Source organism: Colletotrichum fioriniae (genome assembly GCF_027942845.1).
Source record: "Colletotrichum fioriniae strain IMI 355084 chromosome Unknown scaffold_13, whole genome shotgun sequence".
Taxonomy (NCBI): Eukaryota; Fungi; Ascomycota; class Sordariomycetes; order Glomerellales; family Glomerellaceae; genus Colletotrichum; species Colletotrichum fioriniae.
Window position 1 is genome coordinate 765804 of NW_027076849.1, and position 26801 is coordinate 792604.

A 26801-nucleotide genomic window follows, 5' to 3' on the forward strand; every position below is an offset into this window, starting at 1 on the left:
GCGGGACACCTGAGCTTTCCACCTCGGGTCCATTACAGGGAATGCTTACGATTAGATAAGAAATAGGTGAGAGGGGATAGGTGCCCAATTCCACGTTAACCGTGCAAGATATTCCCAAGAGATATCCCGTGACAGGTGGCCTCGAACTGCAGCTAAATGACCAGTACGCTAGGTATCTTAGGTAAGGCACTGAGAACCAATGTAGCACCTGCATGAAATGGCAAGGCAAATTACCCGGCACTTCAAGATCATGAGGAAGGAAAGAAGGCAGGAAGAAAAGGTCCTCCTTCTTGCCTCAAAAGTCATGGAAGACATTGGGACGGAGAAGGCGGTCGGGGTACGTACCGCTTACTCGTGCTTGCATCACATTTCCTGGGCAGGAGCAGAGAGCACGGAGCACGGTGCACGGGGAGACGCATTTTGCATTTGTTGGTGCCTTATCGGCCTCGCTACCCTATCGCTTATCAGCTTTTGTCAAAATTTTGAGGTCGTTTGCCCCACTAAGGTACCAACTCTGCGAACATGGAACCTGGCCGCAGCAAGCAGCGGGCTGCCCGCCTCCCAGCGCTGCGCTGTGTGAGCCTGTCCTGTGAGGCCCTCCCCACCTAAAATCATCCTTTCTCCAGCCTGCGAGGGGTGGTGGGTGCGTATGTGTGTGTGTGTGTGTTTCGCACCGCCGCTCTTTGTCTCTTTCTCTCTGTGTGTGTGTGGTCACCCTGCCGCCAAACGTCAACCTTTGAAATTTTTTTTCTTTTCTCCTACACGCCTCATCCTCCCAACTCTCCTCTCTCTCCCAGTCGACTTCATCGCCGACTTGATACCTGCGTGACACTTTTCCTGTCGTCGACGCATTACGAGGAAACACGAAAAGGCCTTCTTTATAGCCTATTTCCCCCCTCCTTTTTTCCTCCGTGTTCTTTTTTGGGCGACCACAGGTTCCCCGCCATCGCTTAAGGGAAAAAAAAAATAACCCCGCCATCAACCACAAACCACCGTCATCATGGTTTCCTCATCCAAGGAGAAGAGACTCGCCAAGAAGGCCGCCGAGGGCAAGCTCGATAAGAAGAAGGGCTCTAAGAATGTCAGCACGACTGCCTCATCGGTCAACGGCGATGATGTCGCCGCCGGAAATGACTCGGAAGAGATCAAGCGCCTCGCCGACCAGATGGACAAGCACGGCATTTCTGACCGTGTCACCACCGGTGTCCTGGCCTCTACCCAGGCCAGCAGAGACGTCAAGATCACCAGTGCCTCCCTCGTCTTCCACGGCCGCGTCCTCTTCAACGACACTACCCTCGAGCTGACCTACGGACGCCGATACGGTCTCTTGGGAGAGAACGGTTGCGGAAAGTCCACCCTTCTCAAGGCCATTGCCGCCCGCGAGTTCCCCATTCCCGAGCACGTCGATATCTACCTGTTGAATGAGGGTGCTCCTCCCACCGAGCTCGGTGCCCTTGAATGGGTCGTTACTGAGGCCGAGCGCGAGATGGACCGTCTCGACAAGTTGGCCGAGAAGATTCTCGAGGACGAGGGTCCCGAGTCCCCTGTCCTTATGGACCTGTACGAGGTATATTCCGCTTCCCTTTCTTGCCTAGACCTGAAAACATTGGCCTGGCCCTCTAGAAACCGATCATGATCTAACAACCTCGTAGCACATGGAGAAGATGGACCCCTCTACTTTCTCTACCCGCGCCTCCCTTATCCTGACGGGTCTGGGTTTCAACAAGGTCACCATTCACAAGAAGACAAAGGACATGTCTGGTGGCTGGAGAATGCGTGTCGCCCTTGCCAAGGCTCTTTTCGTCAAGCCCTCGCTGCTGTTGCTCGACGACCCTACTGCCCATTTGGATCTCGAGGCCTGTGTGTGGCTTGAGGAGTACCTCAAGAAGTGGGACCGTACCTTGGTCCTCGTTTCCCACTCTATGGATTTCCTCAACGGTGTCTGCACCACCATGATCGACATGCGTGGCAAGCAGCTCCTCTACTACGGAGGTAACTACGACATCTACGACAGAACCCGTACCGAGCAGGAGACGAACCAGATGAAGGCCTACCAGAAGCAGCAGGACGAAATTGTGCACATCAAGAAGTTCATTGCCAGCGCTGGTACCTACGCCAACTTGGTCAGACAGGCAAAGTCCCGTCAGAAGATTCTCGACAAGATGGAGGCCGACGGTTTCATCCAACCCGTCATCCCCGACAAGGTCTTCACCTTCCGTTTCGCCGACGTCGAGAAGCTTCCCCCTCCCGTCCTGTCATTCGACGACGTTACCTTCTCCTACTCTGGTGACCCCAAGGACGACCTGTACCGCAACATCGACCTTGGTTTCGACATGGACTCCCGTACCGCTCTCGTCGGACCCAACGGTGTTGGCAAGTCTACCCTGCTGCGCCTGATGACCGGCAAGCTCTCCCCCACCGCCGGTTCCGTCACCCGCCACACCCACTTGAAGCTTGGTCTGTACTCCCAGCACAGCGCTGAGCAGCTCGACCTGACCAAGTCCGCCCTTGATTTCGTCCGTGAGAAGTACGCAGAGAAGTCCCAGGACTACCAGTACTGGCGCCAGCAGCTCGGCCGCTACGGTCTGACCGGTGAGGCCCAGACCTCCCTGATCGGCACCCTGTCCGACGGACAGAAGTCCCGTATCGTCTTCGCTCTGCTCGCCATCGAGTCTCCCAACATGCTGTTGCTCGACGAGCCTACCAACGGTCTGGATATTCCCACTATTGACTCTTTGGCTGAGGCCATCAACGCCTTCTCCGGTGGTGTTATCGTTGTTTCCCATGACTTCAGGTAAGATTCCAATCTTCACTGGCGTATTCAGATGACTTGATACTAATTCTTCCATAGACTTCTTGACAAGATTGCTAAGCAGATTCTCGTGTGCGAGGACCGGACCATCAAGCCCTGGGGCGACTCCATCGGAGCGTACAAGAACTACCTTCGCAAGAAGATGGTGTCTGCCGGCGCTGTCTAAAACAGTTTCGATGGCGAGACATATTTGGTTTCGGATGCATCTCCCTCTTCAGCGTATGGTTTCTTTCTCCCCGGGAGGAAAATAGAACAAAAAAGTGTTTGTTCATGACTTTTATGAAAAAAGTGCCGCCATGACCGTCACGACCAGGCCAGATGGGCTGCTGCGGAAACAAGGGAAACGGACAACCTATACCCCCCCTTCGTTCCCTCCCTCGAGACGGCGGAAACGGTGGGAAAAGAGATTGAAGCGGGCATGGGACGGCATCGAGGGAAGACATTATCAGCATCCATCAGGGCGGCTGCTGGCACGGCATGGGATAGATAGATATCTGCAGCTGCGAACTTTTTTTTTTCTTGTTTTCCATCGTCTTTGTGTAGATGACGAGGACAATAGAGGCCATGTGCCATTGATTTGAGCAACTTAGACGTATTTGAATCTGAGATGAATGTGATGATTTGCACACTGTAGTTGACAATGTTAGGCTGTGGGAGAGAAATGAAGTGGGAATTATAAACGCTCTTAGTTAAGTAGACTGTCATTTACGGGTAAATTTGACCTTCATTCCGATTCTGGAGATACAATGGCCATGGCTTAATTCCGTGTGATTGCACAAGGGGGGGGAAAATAGTAGAGAGATCCCGTGGATATGGAATCCCGCCACACGAGGCTGTAAAAAGCTCGCGAATCATAAGAGTGGGAGTTTGGCAGAGCAAACATGAATAGAAGGTCGAGATGCACGTGATTACAATGCCACAGGAGCTCTTACCCGGGTACGACGGCTGGATCGGAGCTGAGTTCTTCTGGAACAGGGGCGGCCAATCAGGTATCTGGGGAATTGGCGGGATGAGGTAAGCGAAGACGGGGCCGGCGTTGTTGGGTGGGAATCTGTCACCTGTGAGATCAGGTTTTGCTGAGGTACCTTAGGTATTCGAGGTGCTGAAGATATACTAATCGCTTTTTAGATGAATACCTTGCGTATGGATGTGTAGACAAATCCTAAGAAGCATAGGATGATAATGAATTAGGAGTATGTAATGGTCACAGGCTTTTCTTCGCCGGAGAGGCGGGAGAATTTGCTTGCGTGATGAAATTGGGGTCAAGTTTGCTGATTATGTACATTACCGAGAGGATGATGTACTCCGTACTAACAATTTCGTCAGGATGGATCAAGGATGGATGGGAAGTTCCCAAGCACCCATGTCCCCAGGTCCCCTAATAATTACCTTTACCATATTGTTCACTATTTTGGTACATACACAGAGGTCGTCTTGGTTGTGTTTGACATTGCTGTGAGTTGTCTCTTGCTTGATGGTTGGTACCTTATGCACAGAGACATCTACGAAGGGGACGGTGTTTGGTGAAGCACGTCCATGGCTCGACATCACGATCGCGAGAATGAAGTGGGAGGCGAGATTTAGGGGACGGGGGGAAAGAAGGGGAAAGGGGAGGGTGGTTTGACCCTGAATCCAAAGGCCGTTGGAGGGGGAAAGTGGGAAAAAAGGTTCAATTTGTTTTCAATTGGGGGCTGACGCTGCAGCAGGTTTCGGAGGGCGGGAATTTTGAGAAATCGTTGGAAACCCACTCCGTGATCCATCATGAGGTACCGACGGAGCACACAGTAGGGGGGCGATTATCGCCGGTGCACACCACGCGACTCGGTCCAGAATACCCGATAGTCAATTTGGATTATCTCATGGTTGGGTGGAAGGGATGAGGCGTTGGAGTTCTTTTCTCGAGATGTTCCTATAAGATGGATTTTGGAAGAAGAACAGCTTTTTGGCCTTGTTAGTTGAATGATTTAGTTTTCGTTTCCTCGGACTCCGATTGCCGAGGTGTGGTGATTTTGGATCAGGTGGGCGGAATTGAGGCCATTCCCAAGGGGTTTTTGTGTGAGTAGATGGTCTTTTTGGGAGATGTGTCAGCAGCAAGCACAAATGGGTGGCTTACCTACTGCTTCTATATACCCCAGGCCACCTTGGAGGCCGTCTCTCTCTCCAATGACTGCAGAGTTAATGTGCTCCTTTGCGGTGCATCTCTTGCATTCTCGCTGGTCGCTGGTCGTGTTTTACAGTCTTGCAGCGTCTGGCGTCTGAAAATTAACGGGAACAACGAGTGTTGGGTGCTTCTGGTCAGGGCAGAGGGTGGTGGCCCAGAGCAGCCGAAGCGTGGGACGGGGAAGGCGGCTGAAATGCCTCACTGGTGGATGATGTCTCGTGGTGTATTTTGGTCACAAGAGACGGGTGTGAAATACACAGGGGAACATGTCGTCTGGACTGAAGTGGGGGACTGGGCGGCTGGGGGGGTAAGGAAGGCACGAACGGGGGAAGCAACCCAAGAGGCTCAGACGTGGCCCGGGATTGGCGGGAACATCTGCGCTAGCCCCAAGTTAGCAGCCCGCGGTGGTGAGGTACCGTACCTGGAGTGGTGGACACCGCGCCTGCACCCTTTGGCGACGTGTGTGTGTGGTGCAGGTGTCCTGGTGTGCAGGTGCAAGCAGGTGCGCCTACCTACCTGTCCTTCCCTCCGCGCGACTCGCGAGTTTTTGACGGGAGGGAAGTGACGACTGACGAACCACCCAAAATTGATGAAATCGGGGGATCCTCACGGGAGAAGGAACTGACAGGTCGCGCCTTCCCTGGGATCTGGGTGAGGACGTGGAGGCAGGCACACGATGTACCATCAGGACAGGACGTTCTTGCTTCTTGTGGTTTCCATGTCAATGCAATTGCTCTTTCCCCATATCGATCTTCCCTATGTTCATAGATATCTTGCTATTTTTTTTATTTTTATTTTTTGGGCGTCCACAATAGACGATTCTGTTCATTTCATGCTGTCGAGAAAAGGTGTCGAGTACACACACACACACACACATTGCATCGCATCGCACATCCCCGACGATCTTGGACCACGACGGCGGACAACTGGAGACACGCCTGGAAAGGTTGGAAAGTCTGGAACTGGAAGGGACGGACGGGGACGGGGTCTTCCACTCGACTGCATCGGCATCGCTCTCACCCAACCCCCATCCCATCCTATCCTTGGACCATCGCCCACACACTTGGCTCAAGTTGTTCACCCGTTCCATCCTCTCCAGTCTCGTCTCGATCGCTCACTCATCCGTTCACTTCCAGGTTGCTTTCTCTCTCTCTCTCCCTCCCGAGTCCCAAGTGCATCAAAGTCCGCCCGCCCACACCCCGATTGGCAAGACACACTCGCAATTCCCTTACTTCCTCCTCTTTTTTTACCATTCAACATTGACGAATACACCAACCATCCGATATTCCTCACCTCTCTTGGCCATCATCAATCATCACCACGATACAGTACCCACAGCAAGCTCTCAAGGCATCGTTGCCACTAGCCCACGACGCCCTCACCACACACTCCATACACACTCATAACACACGCACGTACGAATACCCCGGCAGGGTCATACCAGCATAGCAGTCCAGCTCCAGCTCCAGCTCCAGCCCAGCTAGCTTCATTCCAAGACACACCCGGCGATACCGCCCAGCCAAGGGCCCAAGACAACAGCCAAAGCCAAAGCCGCAAAGCAAAACGGACTGTGGAGTTGGACATCCTCCCCAAGGCTCAAGGCTCAAGGCTCAAGCATCTCCAATACTCCACCCGCACAGACTCAACCCTGCTTGCGCGCCCATCCATCGCATCGCAGTCTGCGAAGCCGAACCTGGGCCACCACCATAACCACCACCACCCGTCCTGCTGGTCTGGTCTACTCCTCTCGTTTCTCTCTCTCGCTCTCTTTTCGTGTTAGAGGGACAGGTCATCCTCCACCCCATCCTCATCCACGTTGCCCCCGACCTTAGCTCCGACATTCGCACTCCATACCACCAAAACTCTCGATCCGACACACAATTCCATCATCGCCACCCACTCCTCCCACCGTTCTTGAGGTTTCTCGGTCGACCGCTCATTTCAACCTTGCCGCCAACACCGCGAATAGCATCATCGACGCCCGCCATCGCCATTTCCCATCGAACCCCATACCACGGTACCACCAATTCTTGAACCACACCCCCCCTGCACCTCCCCACGACGCCAACTTCCGACTCCACGTCCTTTTTTCGCGATCCGCCTCACTTGCTTCACTCCTGTCCAAAACCCCCAACGCGTAACCCAATCACCTCCCCTCGATTGTCCACCACCCATTCTGCTCTGCACATGGGTCCGCGATCCTCGCTGTAGTCATCAATCCCTCCTCCTTCCCCTTCCCTTTCTCTTCCCTCTCCTTTCTTTCCTCATCCTCACCCCCCTCCCCCACCCACTCCTGCATCGTCCAGCTACGAGCGCCATCCGCGTACAAGTCGAGTAGGGTCCTGCGACAACGACGCCATCGCCGCATCCCGTCACGATGGACCACCCTAAAGACTTCCGCTCGACGGTCCTGCAGGCGCCCTCCCGTCAAGATGACCGCGACGACGACCGTGATCGCGACCGCCGCCGCCATCGCGACATCATGAATCCCACGCCCGGTAGCACGCGTCATTCGGGCTTCAACTTGCGATCGCCTACCCAGTCCGAGTACCATCACCCGCCGCACTCGTCCTACTCATCGCCCAAAGCAGCGTCGTCGACATCCCATGCGCTCCCGCATCACTCGCCGCGATCCCATCAGTCCGGCCTGTCGCATCCGAATCCTTACTCCTCCTCGTCGGCAGCCGGCGGTCCGCTTGCGCCCTCGTTGCCCGCGCTCGGCGGTGCCAGCAGCAGCTCGGGAGCTGGACATCACCAAGCTCCGCCGTTGTCGCCGTTGCACCCCCCGAGCGGATACTACCCGCCACCCGAGTCGCATCAGACGCGCGAAAAGCCTGCTACGAGCAGCTACTACGACCCGTTGACTGACACTACAAGAGAAAGGAGGGTGTCTGATGCGGGTTGGACCAATAATGCGGCCAATGGCTCGCCCAAGGTAAGAGATAATTCCGTAATTCTGTTCTTCATGATTCAACTGCCACGGTGTCATCGCATTGGTGTATATACGATGCAATGCTGCTTGGTGTATTCCCCGTGTTTGCTTCTGCTTCTTGTCCTGGTTCTGTACCATCCTTACACATCGTCACCTCCCAAGAAGCTCTTCCATGCCATCATTCCAACGTTAGCTCCCCCTGCTCCTCTTCCCCGTGTACCGTAGCCATACAGCAGTAGCATCCAGCAGCGACAGAGACAGCAACAGGAGCAATCAAGATGGTGTGTTTCTGTTTGGCCCTGCTCGATTGCTGTCTGTGCTCTAGATCTTTTTAGTGGCCACACTGGTGCTGGTGCTGGTGTTGGAGGTTGTGCTTACGCCCTCTTTGTACCCTTTGCTCCCTTTCCCCCATCCGGCTTTTCGGAGACGATGGTGTGGAGAGGACGCAGCGGAGCACCTCAGGCGTAAGGATACACACACAGAGAGGTCAGACGAGAGGAGCGAGATATGGGGAGAAACAGGAGGGTGAGAGATTGGGAGAAGAGCCAGCGACAGCAGCAGTGCCGCTGGATAAGAAACACCGCGGAATGCTTGGATCCCCTATTGTTCACGGCTTCAATGACACCGGCGTCCCCCAGTTTTTTCCCTGCAACTTTGGCACCTTTTTCTCTCTCGCTCTCCTTCTCGTCATTTTCTTCCCTTTCCTTCCCCGTCTCTCTCTTGTCGTCCGTCGCCTCGCCTCGCCTCGCCCGTGTCGTGGCGCTACCTCATTCACGTTCCGTATCCATACACAGTACACCCGTCTGTCTATCTCGATCCATCAATTTCCCATCCCTTTCCCTTTTTTTTTCCCTTTTTACTCTTCTGTTTTCCCTTGCACATTCACACGATTTTTCTTCCCTTTCCAGCCCCGACACGCGTTAGAGGCAGCACCACCAAGCAGCAGTATCTGCACCTGCACACCCAGTACCCAGCACCAGCAGCCACTTTCTCGCCCATCTCCAACTTTACCCGAGGGACAGAAAAATCCCAACCAACCCAAACCTCAACCCAAATTTTAATTCCATCACGGCCACATCCATTCCTTCGCCTTGACTAATTTTTTCCCTTTCTTCATCATCAAACAGACAACACGCGGCGATCCCTACGGCAACTACTCCCAACCCGAGCCGGCATCTCGAGATTCGCACGCGTATTATAAGAACGGCAGCGCAGGATACACGTCGCCATCAGCAGCCAACTTCCCCCCGAGAAGTCCGCGATCCCATTCACATTCGCACTCCAACTCCCATTCCCATTCGCATCAACCACCTACCGGTTCCATCAGCCCGTCGATCAGGGCAACGCCGCACATGACGTCCCCCAGTCTGCGGCATGCTGCTTCGCCCAGCGTGCATGCATCTTCCAATGGTGGCGCCGTCGCGTCTCTGCCTCCTCTGGGCAAGGCCGAACCATCTCCCTTGAAAGCTCCTGCTAGTGTCAGTAATACTGCAATTGACTACCCTGATAGATCAAGAACTGACTTTTCCGCCACAGACCCCAAGCCGCGCCGACCCCATGTCCTTTTCCAACATTCTCTCGAGTGCCGAGCCCGTCTCAAAACCACAGTCGAAATCACCGCCACCCGTCGAAGAGAAAGAAAAGGAAAAGGAAAAGGAAAAGGAAAAGGAGAAGGAGAAGGAGAAGGAGAAGGCTGTCGAACCCAAGCCCGACCGTGAGAAGCCCCGCTCTGTCGACCCTCCCGTCAAGACCGAGCGCACCGAACGCAGCGAGCGCGAAGCCGAGATTGAACTTCGACCGGAGCCCGTCAAGGAGAGATCCAGCACTCCCCTGGCCCGTAAGGAGAGAAAGGAGCGAGTACCTAGAAAGTCAAAGTCGAGAGCTTCCGACATTAGAGATGCCGAATCGACTCCCAAGAGCAGCCGCCGTGCTTCGTCCAAGCTTGAGACACCAACGCCTCGCATCCCCTCCAAGCGCCAGGCCAATGGCCAGCCGAAGCAAAAAACCCTGCCCGCCGATAAGGAAAAGAAGGTCACGGATTTGATTGCTCAGCTTGATGCCGATGCCGAGGAGCTTACCGACTCCGAACTCACAGCTGATCGTGCCGAGTACCAAGAAAGCGGCAACAAGCGACGTCGCCTCTTGCAAGATAAGGACAGCAAACGCAATGTCGAGCGACGCGATGACTTTGCGAGAGAGATGGGCCGCAGGTTAGGCACTCACGCCGATCTCGGAAAACGCCGTTACGACGACATCTACTACGAGGAGGCCATGAACGAGGTCCGAGAACGTGAGCTCTTTGCCGAAAAGGAGCGCAAGAAAGACATGCAGCGCAAGCGTCGTCGTGAAAAGTCCATGGCTGTTACCATGGAGCAGCAGAAGCTTGCCCTGGAGCGCGCACGATTGGCCGAAGATGAGACTGAAAAGGCGAAGCACCTGCGGGATGCCGAGCGTGCTAACAAAAAGGCTCTGCAAACGAAGTTGATTCTCCAAAAGGGCATCAAGGGCCCCGCTCGCAACCTCGTCGAACTCAACCTAGACGGAGGCACCATGGCTACCTTCCAAGCATCCGACATGGAACCCGGCACGAAGCCCAAGGGCAAGGGTCGAAGCGGTCCTCGGCCAAAGAAGTCGAAGGAGCAGAAGCAGGCCGAGAAGGACGCTGCAGAGGCTGCGCAAGCTGCCATCGATGCTGGCGAGGAGCTCCCGATCAAAGAAGAGGGCAAGATCCGCATCAAGTTCAATAAGAAGTCCAAAGATAAGGATAAAGAGAAGAACAAGGACAAGGATGTGGATCAGGACGAACCCGACGTCGAAGTCGAAGGCGACGGTGACGCCGAGATTGACGAAGACACCATTGTCGAGCCCGTCAAGGAGAAGAAGGAGCGCAAGAACAAGAAAGAAAAGAAGGAGAAGAAGGAGGAGAAGCCCGAGGAGCCTCCCAACAAGGATGCCAAGTTCGAGACCAAGGGTTTCCTCCAGATTTACGACCAGATTTGGCGCGACCTCGCCCGCAAGGATGTCTCCAAGACCTACAAGATGGCGGCCGAGTCCTACCAGACCAAGGCCTCCAACCTTAAGAAGACAGCCATCCTCGCATCTAAAGAGGCCAAGAGGTGGCAGCTGCGGACGAACAAGGGGACCAAGGACCAGCAGGCCCGTGCCAAGCGTGTCATGCGTGACATGATGGGCTTCTGGAAGCGCAACGAGCGCGAGGAGCGTGATCTCAGAAAGGCCGCCGAGAAGCAGGAGATCGAGAACGCCCGCAAGGAAGAAGCCGAGCGCGAAGCTGCTCGCCAGAAGAGAAAGCTCAACTTCCTTATCTCGCAGACCGAGCTATACTCCCATTTCATCGGCAAGAAGATCAAGACGGACGAGGTCGAACGCAGTACCGATAACCCTGAGATTGCCGCCGAGAACAAGGACGAGACTGCGCACAACAAGCATCTCGACATCGCCGAACCGACAGGACCTCTTGGTGCCAAGGTCACCGACTTTGAGAACCTCACCTTTGAGGAGGAAGACGAAGAGAACCTGCGCCAAGCCGCCATGGCCAATGCTCAGAATGCCATCGCTGAGGCACAGAGAAAGGCCAGAGCTTTCAACGAGCCCGAGGGTCCCGATATGGACGAAGAGGGCGAGATGAACTTCCAGAACCCTGCCGGCATGGGCGACGTTGCCATCGAGCAGCCCAAGCTGATCAACGCGCAGCTCAAGGAGTACCAGCTCAAGGGTCTCAACTGGCTCGCCAACCTGTACGAGCAAGGTATCAACGGCATTCTCGCCGATGAGATGGGTCTCGGAAAGACAGTTCAGTCTATTTCCGTCATGGCCTACCTCGCAGAGAAGTATGACATCTGGGGTCCGTTCCTTGTCGTCGCGCCCGCGTCTACCCTTCACAACTGGGAGCAGGAAATCCGAAAATTCGTCCCCGAGTTCAAGATTCTTCCGTACTGGGGCTCCGCTGGTGACCGAAAGGTCTTGCGAAAGTTCTGGGATCGCAAGCACACCACCTACAAGAAGGATGCATCATTCCACGTCTGTGTTACGTCGTACCAGCTTGTCGTCTCTGATGTTGCCTACTTCCAGAAGATGAAGTGGCAGTACATGATTCTTGACGAGGCGCAGGCCATCAAGAGCTCCCAGAGTTCGAGATGGAAAAGCTTGCTCAACTTCCACTGCCGTAACCGTCTCTTGCTCACGGGTACTCCTATCCAGAACAACATGCAGGAACTGTGGGCCTTGCTCCATTTCATCATGCCGTCACTCTTCGATTCTCACGACGAGTTCAGCGAGTGGTTCTCCAAGGATATCGAGTCGCACGCACAGAGTAACACGAAGCTCAACGAGGATCAGCTCAAGCGTCTGCACATGATTCTCAAGCCGTTCATGTTGCGTCGTGTCAAGAAGCATGTCCAGAAGGAACTTGGAGACAAGATCGAGGAGGATGTCTACTGCGATCTCACCTACAGACAGCGCGCCATCTACAGCAACCTGCGAAACCAGATTAGCATCATGGATCTCATCGAGAAGGCCACGACGGGTGATAATGACGACTCTGGAACTCTCATGAACCTCGTCATGCAATTCCGAAAGGTTTGCAACCATCCCGACTTATTCGAGAGAGCCGACACGACGTCTCCCTTCTCGTTCGGCTACTTTGCGGAGACGGCTTCCTTTGTCAGAGAGGGCAACAACGTCGCCGTCGGCTACTCTACACGCAACTTGATCGAGTACGAGCTGCCCCGTCTCATTTGGAGACAAGATGGTAGACTCTACAAGGCCGACCGCAGCAACTTGAAGGCTGGCTGGCGTAACAAGACTCTGCAGCATATGATGAACATCTTCACTCCAGAGCACGTCCGCGACAGTCTTGAGGGATCCGACGCGTTTTCCTTCCTGCGCTTTGCTGATACCAGCCCGGCCGAGGTCTATAATGCTAGCCACCAGGACGTCTTCTCTCGTGCCGTCGAGTTGTCTCAGAAAAAGGATCGCCTGCCCCTCATGAAGATTGCTTACGACGACCTTGAAGACGCCAACTTCACACCTGCTCATGCCATGTTTAAGATCGCCGCCCGCAACAACAGACAGCCCCTCGCGGACATCACTCAAGAGGGTATCATGGCCAATCTCATGAATGTCGCCCGAGAGGAGTATGTCGACAGCGGCTTGGGACGCTTGGAGCAGGCCGGACGCCCGCGCGCGTCAGCGCCGCCCATTGAGGTGAGTTGCTGCAGCCGTGGAACCGGTCTGGAGACAGAAAGCATCCTTTTCAACAGATCCATGCGCAAGAGTCTGTTTGGCCCGACGATCCAGGAGGAACGGGCCATGGTTACCGAGAAGCTTCCCCTTGACCGATTCCCGCCCCGCAAGCTGCTCCCTGCGCCGGACAACGACAAGAAGAAGTTCAACAACATTGCGACTCCGTCAATGCGCCGTTTTGTTACTGACAGCGGCAAACTGGCCACTCTCGACAAGCTGTTGACCAAGCTCAAGGCCGAGGGCCATCGTGTGCTACTCTACTTCCAGATGACTCGCATGATTGACTTAATGGAGGAGTACCTTACGTACCGCAACTACAAGTATTGCCGTCTCGACGGTTCGACCAAGCTCGAGGACAGAAGAGATACTGTCGCCGACTTCCAGACTCGTCCCGAGATCTTCATCTTCCTTCTGTCGACCCGTGCTGGTGGTCTCGGTATCAATCTTACCTCTGCCGACACCGTCATCTTCTACGACTCCGATTGGAACCCTACGATCGATTCGCAAGCCATGGACAGAGCTCACAGACTGGGTCAGACTCGACAAGTTACCGTGTACCGCCTCATCACTAAGGGCACGATTGAGGAGCGTATCCGGAAGCGTGCCATGCAAAAGGAAGAGGTGCAGCGCGTTGTCATCCAGGGAGGTGGTGCCAGTGTTGACTTCTCTGGTCGCCGCGCTCCTGAGAACCGCAACCGCGATATTGCCATGTGGCTTGCCGACGATGAGCAGGCTGAGATGATTGAGCAGCGTGAGAAGGAGATGCTCGAAGCCGGCGAATTCGACAAGCCCGAGAAGAAGAAGAAGACGACGAAGCGTAAGCGGGTGGTCAACGAGGATGTCAGCCTTGACGAGATGTACCACGAGGGTAAGTTGTTTGCCGTCCCTGTTCTTCACAGGACATACTAACATGCTTACAGGCGAGGGCAACTTTGATGACAACCGCAACGGAGCAAACGGAACCTCGGGTACCGCCACGCCTGTAGCCGAGCCCGAAGTGAAGGGAGCCAAGAAGCAACGCAGAGGCGGTGGCAAGAAGGCCAAGACACTGAAACAGAGACTCGCCCTTGCCGACGGACAAGTCTAGTCTGTCGTCCACAGGCCGTCTGACTCGAACAGAAGACGACGATAGATAACGAGAGGTCACTCGTTGCGTACAGATGAGCGGGAAATGGAGGTTTCGATTGTAGCAATATGGTTTATGGGTAGGACACGCTGGGCGCGCGTGAGATATGCCTGGCGTCGGAGTGGACAACGCGATTTGCATCAAGATGACGGTCGTGGCTATTATTATGGACGGATGCCGCGACTCGTTTGTTAGACTTTACAAAAAAGCTTTAGTATGTTTGTATTCTTTCTATTTCTCGCGAAGTTAGGATGGTTTTAGGGTCTGGTGGTTCGACTCTAGACGATCTTGGTCTCGTGTTGGGGGTTCCTGACCACGGCAATCAATCCCTGGAGACACAAGGTGGATGGCGGCATTCAGATTGAGTTGTACGAGGCCTCGGGTCGTTGGAGCCCGATGCGCGTGTATTAGTACTACCTTTAGACGAATGAAGTCGCTTCCGAGATGAATGTCGTGCCTGATGATGTTAATATCGTAATGGTGATGTTTAGGCTTTGGTGATATCCTACGGCTCTGCGATTGGCAGGTGTCCCAATCTCAAAGTGTCTCATCGACTGTCGCTGATAAGACCGGATAGGTACATACGATTCAAGGCCGTACATTACAAAGCAACGAGTGAAACATGTCGCAGTAGGATGTTTGCAGATTGCAGATTTTGGGTGAAGAGATCCGCGATCATGTAAGACAAAGCGGCCGTTTCGGCAGTGCAAGCGGCGGGGAGAGATCGTCCACCAAATACCAATCACGTGCCAGTATGATCTTTGTAACTAATCTCCATGAGTATGGTACATCTGAACAAACGCCGTTTGAAATGTATGAGCTTCTCGCGGGCGACCGCATGCGGTTTGTTGTGATGATCTCATCACTATTTCGAGATTCCGGGTAGGCGGGATACAGAGATGGAAAATGCTGTGGTATGAATCCCGTCCGCGAATCTGGCTTGCTCTTTACCCCATCTCTGGCGAGTCCTAGAATTTGAATCGTAAAGTTTGATAATTGCATGGTTTGTCCAATATATCGGCACCGGCAACCCCCCATCTACACCGAGTCGAACTTGTCGTTGAGCAAAACAATATACACCACCGCAAAGCGCAACGTTTAGCCCAGCCTGTCGGCATGATGCCGTCTGCACCCTTCCCAGACCGAGGCACCGCGCCTCTAGAGCCGATTATTTCGATGTTAGCGACGTACCTCGACCACACATCACCTTCCTCCTCCCCCTCCACTCCCTCGCCGTTCTCCTCAGATACCGGCGAGGCGGACGACCTCAACAACAACAGCGCCCTGTCGCAAGCCGTTGCCGCAGCGTACGCTAAAATCCCAATATTCATGTCCCGCTTCGCCATCCACGATGCGCCCTCGTTCCTACGCTTCGCGAACGGTTTGTTAACCTGGGTTTCGAGCGAGGGGTGTGAGGGAAGGGATATCTATGATGTGCTGTGTATGTTTTATTTTGTGCTGGGTCAGGAGCCGTTGGGCTCGTTGCAGGCTCGGATCGTACCTCGCGGGTATAAGGAGGGAGAATGGGAGGGACTAGTGAGTGGACGGGGAACGGGGGACTTCAGGAAAGAGAGATATATGAGCTGGTTGTCGGATTGGATGGTCGTTTATGCGCAGATGGTTGGATCCTGGATGGATTCGGGGGAGTCTATTACGAAGGAGAGTCTGGAGACATTTAGTAGGTGTGAGAGGTATAATCTACACGAGGCTGTTGTTCCTGAGGGAGGGTTTAGGACATTTAATGAGTTTTTTGGGAGGAGGTTGAGGGAGGGGCGAGGCCTGTTGAAGGGGTTGGGGATGAGAGGGTTGTGGTGTATCCTGCTGATTGTAGTCTTGCTGGGAACGAGGGTGATGATGAAGAGGGCGGTGGTGGGATTGTGAGGGTTGAGAAGGGGGGTGTTGTGAGGATTAAGGGGTTGCCGTGGACTATTGGGGAGTTGGTGGGTGATTATGGTGGGAGAGAGGAGTTTGAGGGAGGGATATGGATGCATGCTTTTTTGAATACGTATAATTATCACCATGTCCATGCTCCTGTCTCGGGGAGGGTTGTTGAGGCGAGGAAGGTTAGGGGGTTGGCTTGCTTTGAGGTTCTTGTCGATGAGGAGAAGGGGGCAATGTGCCGTCGAGTTGAGGATGTCTCACGGCGAAAGGAGGAGAGGAATTTGACGGCGCCCAACTCGCCGGGGTACCAATTCCTCCAGACCAGAGGCGTTCTTATCATTGAGAATCCTCTCTTGGGGAAGGTCGCGGTGTTGCCGGTGGGCATGGCCATGGTTTCGTCTGTGAGGCTGAGTGTCAAGGCTGGCGATATGGTGGAGAAAGGGGATGAGATTGCGGGTTTTGCGTTTGGGGGGAGTGATGTTGTTTGTGTCTTCGAGGGAGGGCTGGATTGAGGGTTGAGGATTTTGTGAGGAGTCCGAGGGGGGAAGGGGAGTGGTCTAGGTATGGGAGTGTTTTGGCGAGGGTTCCTTGAGGTTGTTTGTGAGGTTTGCGGCGAGGGGTAGTTGTTAGAATATTGACGGCAGAAAAGGAAGGGGATTGGGAAGGTCACCTATTTACACCCAACGGAGGAATCGTGGCAGTCGAGTCAAGTGTACCTTACCCAGAGATAGAGGGCCCAGTAGTTGGCAATATGTTCTTGTGAAACTTGAACTGCTTGAAATCTCCCAGTCTGGTCCATTTACTGCTAGCAACGTAATGACTGAAACCAACAAACCAAGCTACGAGTATCAAAGGAGCTAGTATGATCCCCTTGGCAGCTATCCAAATGCCCAAAAAAGGAGTCGAGACATCCCAGACCGCAAGAATCCAAAGAGGAGTCGAGAGAATCGCAAAGAGAAGCTTTGAGGTTCGTTCATCGTCGACATAAGTGCCGAGCAGTATTCCAACAAAGGTGTTTACAAGCTGAGATGGAATGCTGTGAATCAGACTCCCCACGAGAGAAACCGGACTCCCCGCATCCAACAGTGATTGGAACGGCAGCAATACCACACCCGAGCCTAGGATCTGCATCCAAACTGACCACAGTATCAACGTCACCCATCGGGACTGAGAAGCGTAGGCATGCAACGAGGCTCTCAAATCTATAGGTTCTCCTCCCAGGACGATGTTCTGATTGAGACGGGAAAGAAGCTTTCCGTTGGCGTCACATGATCTCGTTGACTGCGAAGAGTGGGCCATTGCCGCTTCGGTTCTCGAAGCTTCTCCACCTGGTGGAACCAGTCGGATTCCTTCCCAAGTTATCGTCTCGATCCTCTGTGGGTAGAGTGCCGAGGACTGTAGTGCCTCTCTGATCACCACGTCGGGGACTATGGCTTCAAGTTCTTGAAGGAAAGAGTTAGTAAGGTAAAGGAAATCGGGGCAGGATCTCTGAGTGATGGTGAGTTCTACAACGAATTAAGATCTGGCCCATTGCCCTATTTCTTGTCGAAGGGTTAATTAAATAATCTTGCCAAGCTTTTCAACTGTTCCATATCTTCCTTTGATGCCGGAGCCAGCTTCCGGGTCATCGTAGCTGATAAGAGTGACACCAGAACCGCCAGGACCGGCCCCAGAAGAAGGAAAACCGGCAAGACTTGGCCAAAGCCCCAAGCGTTTTCGTAATCGCCCATATTACCCGATTCTCGCGCACGCAAGAGTCGTATCGTGCCCCATGTTGAAGACATGATGAGCCAGATGATCTAATAAGATTTAGTATAACTTGCGTCTAGATCGTCAGATATTGACTGACGACTGAGGAGAGGGATATTAGTACTCACATCAGCTTATTCTGACGATATGACGTCTGAGTAGATCTTCGCGACTAGGTAGGCTGAAATTCCCAGATCTAGTGACCGCAAAATTTTCAAGATTATCCTCCGTAATGGAGTGGTTCCAAATTTCTCGCAGCCTGTAGTGATGACTTGAAGAAAAGATATGGCCCAGTAGCCAAGCTTTTGTCTGACAGTGTGTCTCGCAGCTTCTGTTGTTACACGGAACATCTTGAGAGTACGAGTGACGAAGCCAAGGATCAAGATAATCAGGGATAAGATCAGAATCCGATGTGATGTGGTGGAGGTGATTGAGAGGCCTGTTGCAAAGTCGCTCGGAAAGTCAGGTGTCACGGATACGGTATTGCACAAGTACCCATCAGCAGCGGGTTGCCTTAGGTGATCGCATAGACCAACCGGACCTTCACAGGCCCTCCGATCCCAGAGTTCTTGAGCTGTTCCCCGTTTGAACAAACATCGAACATTCGAGGAAAGAATACTTGCTGTTCCCTCAAAATAGTAGTATTCATTTGACCATTTCCAGTTGAAATAGCTCGTTGGCACCAAGGCGGTGATCAATCCAGCCAAGAAGATGGCCATGAAAAGTAGTCTGCAGTTACGTTCTGCAGGGTGCTCGTAGAGGTATGTCCGAAGAGCTGGTAAACAGGCCGCGTGGGTAGTTGCTGAAAACCAAGCCAGATAGCAAATTATCTGCCAGTGATATGCTGACACGTAGCAACTTTGGCTGACGAAACTGCTGAACAATATGCCGAGGCCGGTAAGAAGTTGTACGTCACACAAATTCAGTAGAACCTGCATGTGAAATGATTAGTCTCGGGCTCAAGTCATGGTTATGAGATATTCGCGATAGATCGAGCAGCCGACTGGCTAAAGACTGCCTACCTAGATAGAACAGAGAAAGACGCGTACCTTAGTCATGGCTAAGTTCCAACCGGTGTGGTGACAGAATCGTCGGCGAATGCCTAAAAACGTGTTGGTAGCCTGGACGTCAACAATGTTGGGTTTCCAGTTATGAGTTCGATTCTGCTTTCGCACGTGATTTTGTTGTCGAGCCTCAAAGGGATCAATATGAGGGTTGAAGGTGAAGCAATATCGTATGCATATCAGGAACACCACTAGCCATGCTGTCCCAAGAAACCCAATCATCACCTAATACTCGGTGTAAATTAGTTGATCAGCTTGAATGATCTCCATAAGTTCAGTCGGGGCATCATGGCAACTTGATCTCGCGCTCACGTACCCCCACTCCGCCAACATCAGGGTTTGGCTCTAGTTGCCCCGGCACATCTAAGCAGCTTCGATCGCAGATTGATACTGAGACTTCATTCCTCTGGTAGGTAGGGCGAGGGAAAGAAATGGCCATCGGATTATGGCGGTATTGCTGGCGCTGAAGGTAGAAACGATGTAGAGAAATCTCTGTCCGAATCACATGACGGTGACGAGTCGTTGAAGAAGAATGAGGGGAAACGAGAGTAATGAGTCAATGTGGCATTCTATATATCCAACGTCATAAGCAATAGGAAATGCAGTTTGCCACGTACCGTCTACTCCTGCTGTGAACTACTGTAACTCAAGGCTCACTACTTGCGGTCTCTCACAGCGTCCCACAAAAGACAGACAGAGATAGCCGAACGTTCACATGGTTGGACTTGTTTCACAATTCCTGCGTTGGCGTCAGCCTCCGCGCTCCCGTGCCCGGTGTAATGTGACACTCCCGTATCACATCGACTGCTAGATTGCGTTGATCTATTTGCTCAACAATAATGAGGGGTAATCGCGTGTTATACATTGAACCGACCGAGTTTCCTCCATCTTCACCTTTCAATTCGAAATGAACCAGGACCAGAGAAAGACTGGAGCCATATGGGCTGACGCCATCAAGCAATGCACGAGATATCATTGCTAAGGTTCTTCATACAACACTTAGGTCTGAATACGCACGGTGATTTAAAAGCAGTCGAAATTACTATCGTGACACTAAGTCGGGAAATGGACTAAATTAATTGAACTGTATTTCGCGAATGGTATCTAAGAATCGAATGATGACGAGCCAAACGAAATCCCAAGTGGGAACTTCATGACACCACCTCCACCCAAGACGCGAGGCCATCACTCGCTACTCCCGTCTTAATCTTTTCCAGCCATGGCAACCTCAAGCCAGGAGCACCGCTCCCGACTTTCTCACAATCAAGCATTTAGCACTTGGCGCCGGAGCCAGAAGGAATGCCAGAGCACTCGGAAGAGGACTTGCCACCGGTAACGGAGACACCAGACCACTTCCAGTTGGAGCAGGCACCCTTAGCGCAAAGGATGTACACGTTGGTGCCCTTGGCGGCGACGGTACCCTTGACGTTCTTAACGGTGACATCGGTGATGGGGATACCGGCGGTAGGCTTGCCGGTAGGGCTGCCGTTCTCGTAATCCTGCTGGATGACAATGCCCTTCTTGTTGATATTCTTGAGAGTGATGTTCTCGAAGGTGATGCCGTTGACCTTGCCAGTCTTGTTGGCAATGGTCTTGATGCGGATACCGTTGTCGGCCTTCTCGATGGTGGAGTCACGGATGATGACGTTCTGGACGGTGTTGTCGGTACGTCCACCAACGGAGCCGATGGACAGGCCGTGGGAGCCGTAGCAGTATCCGTTCTCGAAAGTGATACCAGTGCCAGAGTTGATAGCCAGGCAGTCGTCCTGGTTGTAAACCTTGGCGCCGGAGATGGTCACGTCAGAAGACGAACCGACATCGAAGGCATCGGTGTTGTGACCACCCTTGGAGTCACCATCCTTGTTGTCGAAAAGGATGTTGGAGCTAGAGAATAGTCCGGTCAGCATCATTATCAAAAACCCGATATTGAGATATGACTTACACCTTGAGGCCGGAAACGCCGCTGATGGAGAATCCGTGGGCAGGGGTGTTCTTGACGTTCAGGCCAGAGATGGAACCGTCGTTGATCTTGACCTTGAAGAACTTGGGCTTCTTCTTGCCACCGTTGCCTCCCTTGCCGTCCCACCAGCGCTCACCCTGGCAGGAGATAGAGTTGCCGGAAGCACCGACAACGCTGACCTTCTTACCGCCGATGGCGATGAGGGGGCCCTCCCACTCCTTGTAGCCGAAGGTAGTGGTGCCCTTGAAGGTGACCTTAGTTCCGTCCTTGAGGCCGGTGAGGTCGAGCGTCTCGCCGGCGGGGACCTTGATGCCGTTGAGGACGATGTCGGTGCAGGAGGCCTTCTTGGACATGGCCGTCTTGGCGTCGGTGAAGGTGCACGAGGCACGGGTATCGAGCTCGGCGGGGGCGGCGGCAGCCAGGGCGCTGAGGCCCGCGACAACGGAGAGGAACTTCATGGTTCCTTGATTTGTTTTGGTATGTGATCAACACGTGGGATACTTCGAGTATGTACAGAAAATGTCGAATGAGAGACTAGAGTCGGTAAAAAAAAAGAATGTGGTTGAAAAGAGTGTGAATGAAGAAGCACGATGGGGTATCGAGAACAGAAGCAAAAGAGGTGGGCAGAAAAGACGATACTTATATCAAGTTGTCGAACATGCAAGACAGTAAACCTCCTCTTCCCCTTTGATTTAGATGTTGCTTGTTGGAAGCTCGTTGGATTTCCGCAACTGGGTACGGTGCGGCTCCCACGCCGGATAGTCGGCATCACCGTTGTCTATCTCCCCGGTCTCTGGAAGGAGCTAAGAGGAGCCCATGATTTCAAAACCACCTTTAATCTGACTTTGCAGCGCCGGAGTGTTGCCCCGAAGGACCGAAAAGAGGAGGCGACTCTCCACACTGGCTTAACTCATCTAAGCTTCAAATGCTGCGAGCCCGCGGCACGAAGCTAGCACGTGGGGAGCAGAATATTAGGAGAGCTGGTCGCCCACTATCCGATGACCCAGGTCTGACGATGGGATCATACCCGGTCGTTGTGGACTTGGGACGAACAGGGCTGACGGGAACCTACGCCCCAAGTCGGTGTCAGCCGCCCTACCAGCGGAATACTGAGACATGATCACAGATCCTCTTCCAAGACTTCCAGACCGTCTGATCGAGTCGATTTTACCACTTCTGACGCGTGGCGGCAATGAAGAAACTGTCTCTTCAGGTAGGATTTCAATCTCAGTGGCATCTTGGCTTCATCTTGGCATAGGCTTGATTTGCCGATCGATCCGATCATGGATTTCTTGGGATCCAGGAAGCCCCAGAAAATCACGGTATTTTACCCACCAGTGGCTGCGGCTGACCCAGCACTTCCCTGTGTGCCTGTGTGAATTTGTTTGAAAGGGGAAATTCCCACAGAAAAGAAATGTCAAGAACGGAGGTGAGGTAAGGATTCTGCAGGAATGTGATAAGGCGTTGTGCATCTTCCAACTTGCTCCAACATGGCACGTTTCTTCTCAGCCAACGACAATGGTTGTTGCAGGAACAGTTTCTGTTGAAAATGTATTCCTGCCTCTTATGACCTGAGGCTCATCCCGCGGACGTCTCGTTAAGAATTTGATGACGAACGAGCACCGGAGAGCCCGCGCTTTACCTAGAGTGGTGTGATTAACCTTAAAGCCCTAATTGCAATCCAAGCATCCGACGACCGACGAGCCGCCTGCCTTGTGGGGACAGAGCCTCTCCTTTCGGCGGATACGGACTTGCGCGTATACTTACCCTGTCAGCCGACGGGAAGCTATAAGGGGCGAGCAGGCCTCCTATTCTCGGCCCCGAGTTGGATCACTTGAAGACGGGCAAGTTATCAGTGACAGGTTTAGACGAATGAACTTGGGTGAACTTCGGGCTTGATCCGACGGTGGACATTTCCGTCATCTACCTGGACCAGGGGGCCTCCTTGGGTCCTTTTTTTAATCGGGTTCCGAACTTTGCGACTCACCTGCTTTTAGCGTCGGATTCTGCTGATTCATAGTGGGCTAATGGATTGGATCTAACCGACTCGAGTAGTTTTTGCCAACTCACGGTGCAATTTCGAACGGCAGCGAAAACCGACTTGGTAGTGGTTCATGCAGCATCATTCAAGCTTACACACTTTAGCCACCGCATTCTGGCCATGGAGATTCAACATACATGAAACTGCCGGTCCTTAAAACACTTTATTTCTGTCTCCGCATTACGCTAGAAGGAAAAAGAAAATACGAAGTCTTGTTCGGTAAATGGTGGTGGACTTGGTCTTTTGTGAGCTGTCTCTTTTCTGCTCGGCCAGTTGCGGATGTCCCGCTACAAATGACTCCGGAGTTCGTCTTCGGTCCATTTCCACAACTCCTCCCTCTTGTCCTTGTTCTTGCTCTGTCTCGTACCTTTACCGGTGACACCAACTGGGAAGTAGAAGGTGCCGCTCTTGACGTCTGGGCTGAAGGATGCCCAGAGCTGGTTGAGCGCACCCTTCTGGGGACTGACGGCTACGATCTTAGTGCCGAGGTACACAATCGTGCCCAAGACGAAGTTGGACTTGTTGATAATGGATTGTGCCAGATTTGTGTCGACGATACCCGGGTGTACACTGACGATTTTGAGCTCCGGATGTCGCTCCGCGAGGGCAGCGGCGTAGTGGATGTTAGCCACCTTTGAGATGCCGTAACGATAACGACTGGGAGTCTCGGGCATCTGTGTCTTGAGCTTGTCGAACTGGTAAATATCTTTGGGCGCCCAGCCTTCCGCCCCCGAGGAGAGGAACACGACCCTCACGTCGGGGTTCTCGGTCGCCGTCTTCTTCAAGGTAGGCATCAGGAGTTGAGTAAAAAGTGCATGGCCCATGTGGTTCGTGCCAAACTGGATCTCGTAACCCTCTTTTGTAAGGCCCTCGGGCGTCGCCATGATCCCAGCATTGTTGACGAGCAGATCCAGCCGAGAAGAGGACTCATTGAATTGTTTGGCAGCCGCTTTAATGCTTTCAAACGAGGATAACTCAAGCGGCAAATGAGAAATCGGCGCGACGCTAGAGCCTTCTTTCCTCAGTGCTTCGATTGCGGCCTCTCCCTTTTCCTTTGAACGTCCGGCAAGATAGATATGCCTGGGATTGTGCTTTGCAATCTGTCGGATCGTCTCCAGTCCGAGGCCGGCATTTCCACCGGTGACGAGAACGACCTTCCCTGTCAAGTCTGGGATATCAGAGTCCGGCTTGAAGTTGTAGCCGCCCATCAAGAATGCTGTCGCCATCTTTGAGTCTGGTTACTTTTATGCCTACGCCGTTTGATGTATGAGTCTGTCTATTTGTTGATCGTGATGGCACAAGCGAAGAAGAGCTTCGCGACGCGAAAAGGCGTAGCTTCTTATATAGTATGCTTTAAGTTTCACGTTTCAAACTTGGCGTCCGACCGTCCCGAGCTCGACACTGGCTCACCGACGATATTGGTCGCAAGGTGGTATTGGTGGTTTCAGGGTCCAGGGTCCCCCGCTTTGACCGATAGTTCCAGAGGTCATTAATGTTTGGGCGATCATAGTCCGATAGGTCTTATAGACGCCATCTATGGATCTACCGAGGTGTGGCGGCTTGTAGTCATATTAGAGAGACTGAAAGTCGTAGGCAGGATTATTCAACTACATTGTGGGAGCACAGCAAGCCGGGCTCAGGACCGTCGGTGCAATCTTGACTCCCGAGCCTGGCAGTCGCCACGATGTTACCTCAAGCGGGCAGACGGTTGGACCCTACACCCGATGATGGCATTGCCCCAATTCACATGTTGCGTTTTGATGATAGACTGCTTCGGAGAAATGGGTCTTAGGGGGCTCCGGCTCCCACGCAACCAGCTTGCGGGGCAGCTCTTGGCACGACCCATGGGCAAAGGAGAATTTTGAAGAGCACCTCATAATATGACAGTAGTAGTACGAATAGTGAGAAAGCCTCGATCATACGACTTTAAGAGCTAGAACTATCAGCATCATCGACATCCCTCTGGCTTCTGAGCTGTCTAATTCCGGTGTACCGCCAGTTTGAGATGTAAGTCTCAAAAGCCTGCTCTCCATGCTTCCCGCTAGATGTTGCGTAAACGCCAATCACGGAACCTGGGATTATCTTTATCAACACAGGTTCCAATCATTTTCATAGAAGGTGAACTTACCAGAGTAGTAAGGAACCAACTCGGTGCCCTTGCAATATCCGAATACTCTGAGACTGGAGTCTAGACCAGCAAGGCCGGCAGAGAACGCGAAATGAGTGCTGTTGACAGCCTCAATTTGGAGCGCAATCTTCTGCCCAGCCCAACCATCAGGGAGTGGGTAAAGCTCATTCGGCGGATGTTCAGTCGCCCTGTACGGTGTTTCCGAAATACCACGGTACCTGAGGTGCGGTCGAAGATCCTCACTTGCCTTCGGCTTCAACATGACGATACCGAGATCGAAGTGCTGGGCTTGATCTTGGATGATCGAGATGCCGACTTCCATCTCTTCTTTCGTCAATGATTTTGCCCAGTCGACATCAACGCGGAAGTTGAAGAGTGAATGAGCCATCCGTCGTCCGACGAAAGTCTGGCCACGACCCAAGGCAAAGTCAGCGTCGAAAGCTGTGAGATTGAGAACTGAAGACTTCAGTGCTAGTGTATTCCAGTGACCTGGTGGCGAGACCACGTAGTTTCTAGTCTTTGGTAGACGCCAGTGGATGAAGTGAATAGGCAAACGACTTCCCGGCGGAAAGCTGATAACATCGTCTGCGTTGCTGAGTTGACCTTCTCCCTCTTCCGGAATAGCTTCCGCGGGTAGCGGCCATTCAGAGACGTCACCGGTGACCGGCGTAAACACTGGGAATTGATCCTTTTCCCAGGTGACGGGAGTAAGCACCGTCTCTCTGCCCATCGGCAGGTTGCCAAAGTATGCCCCGGGATCCTGTCCATATGTGCCGCCAGCCCGAACTGCTAGGGCGACAGACCACCAATTCCCATCAGCATCCTGGAACAGATCTGCGTGGCCGACAGCTTGAAAGTAGGAGCCAGTATCGTTTGCAGAAGTCAACAGTGGATTGGCCGGTGCTGGATCATACGGTCCCTCCAAACTTTTCGATCGAGCCATTGTGGCCATGTGGTTCTCACGGGTGCCGCCTTCAGCGAGAAGTAGATAGTACCACCCATCACGCTTCCAGATGTGAGGTGCTTCTGGAGACCGCCCACCGGTACCGTTCCAAGGCATTATAATGTCTCCAATCTCGCCTGTCTCCAGGTTGAGCGGCGCATGCATTATTCCTGGATAGTAGGCCGCCGTGTGCGCACCCGAGACGTATGTCTTGCCGTCATCGTCCCAAAACGGCGACGGGTCGAAGCCGGGGAAGCTGAAGTGAACGGGGTCTGACCAGGAATCCGAGCTATATGGGTCTGTCGATGTGATGATGAAGTTGTCCCACCGGCTGTCATTGGTCCTCGGGAGTTGCTGATTTACAAGAGTGCACAGCAGGTAAAACGTGCCCTCATGGAAGCGTAAAGTGGGTGCGTAGATGCCGCTGGTTGCTTTTGGCAGAAAAGCTAGACCTGGCAGCTGGTCCGCTCGACTGAATGCGTTGGAAACATGTTTCCAGTGTACCAGGTCTCGGCTTGCGTGGATGGGCAGGCCAGGGAAAACGAGGAAACTGGATGTGGCACAGAAAAAGGTATTATTCAAGTGTGGAACAAAGATGCAGCTGGGGTCCGGGTTGAAGCCGCTGATGATGGGGTTTTGGAAGGTTGAGTTCTGAGCTCGGCTAACTCCGAAGAGGGCTACTGCTAGAGCTAGAAGTCTGGACTTCATGGTGGGAATGTTGATAAGCTATCGGGCTCTTTGA

General features: G+C 53.1%; 5 protein-coding genes across 5 annotated transcripts; 2 read left to right on the plus strand and 3 right to left on the minus strand.

The window, feature by feature from the left end:
* Positions 1 to 1000: 1000 nt before the first annotated feature.
* On the plus strand, positions 1001 to 2978 carry ARB1 (ABC transporter ATP-binding protein arb1; the record flags this gene model as incomplete). Its single annotated transcript, XM_053197345.2, has 3 exons — positions 1001 to 1567; positions 1653 to 2794; positions 2852 to 2978. The coding sequence occupies 3 exons, from the start codon at positions 1001 to 1003 to the stop codon at positions 2976 to 2978; spliced, it is 1836 nt and encodes a 611-aa protein (XP_053045223.1).
* Positions 2979 to 9257: 6279 nt separating this feature from the next.
* INO80 (putative DNA helicase ino80) lies at positions 9258 to 14254 on the plus strand (the record flags this gene model as incomplete). Its single annotated transcript, XM_053197344.2, has 3 exons — positions 9258 to 9383; positions 9442 to 14035; positions 14088 to 14254. The coding sequence occupies 3 exons, from the start codon at positions 9258 to 9260 to the stop codon at positions 14252 to 14254; spliced, it is 4887 nt and encodes a 1628-aa protein (XP_053045222.2).
* A 6004-nt stretch (positions 14255 to 20258) lies between these two features.
* PGN1 (glycoside hydrolase 28 protein) lies at positions 20259 to 21405 on the minus strand (the record flags this gene model as incomplete). The annotated part of the gene is made up of 2 exons (XM_053197343.2): positions 20259 to 20871; positions 20930 to 21405. 2 exons carry the CDS (start codon positions 21403 to 21405, stop codon positions 20259 to 20261), a joined length of 1089 nt encoding a protein of 362 aa, XP_053045221.1.
* A 1870-nt stretch (positions 21406 to 23275) lies between these two features.
* On the minus strand, positions 23276 to 24214 carry N0V96_009961 (uncharacterized protein; the record flags this gene model as incomplete). Its single annotated transcript, XM_053197342.2, has 1 exon — positions 23276 to 24214. One exon carries the CDS (start codon positions 24212 to 24214, stop codon positions 23276 to 23278), a length of 939 nt encoding a protein of 312 aa, XP_053045220.2.
* Positions 24215 to 25075: 861 nt separating this feature from the next.
* On the minus strand, positions 25076 to 26767 carry N0V96_009962 (uncharacterized protein; the record flags this gene model as incomplete). The annotated part of the gene is made up of 1 exon (XM_053197341.2): positions 25076 to 26767. One exon carries the CDS (start codon positions 26765 to 26767, stop codon positions 25076 to 25078), a length of 1692 nt encoding a protein of 563 aa, XP_053045219.2.
* Between the last annotated feature and the right edge of the window lie 34 nt (positions 26768 to 26801).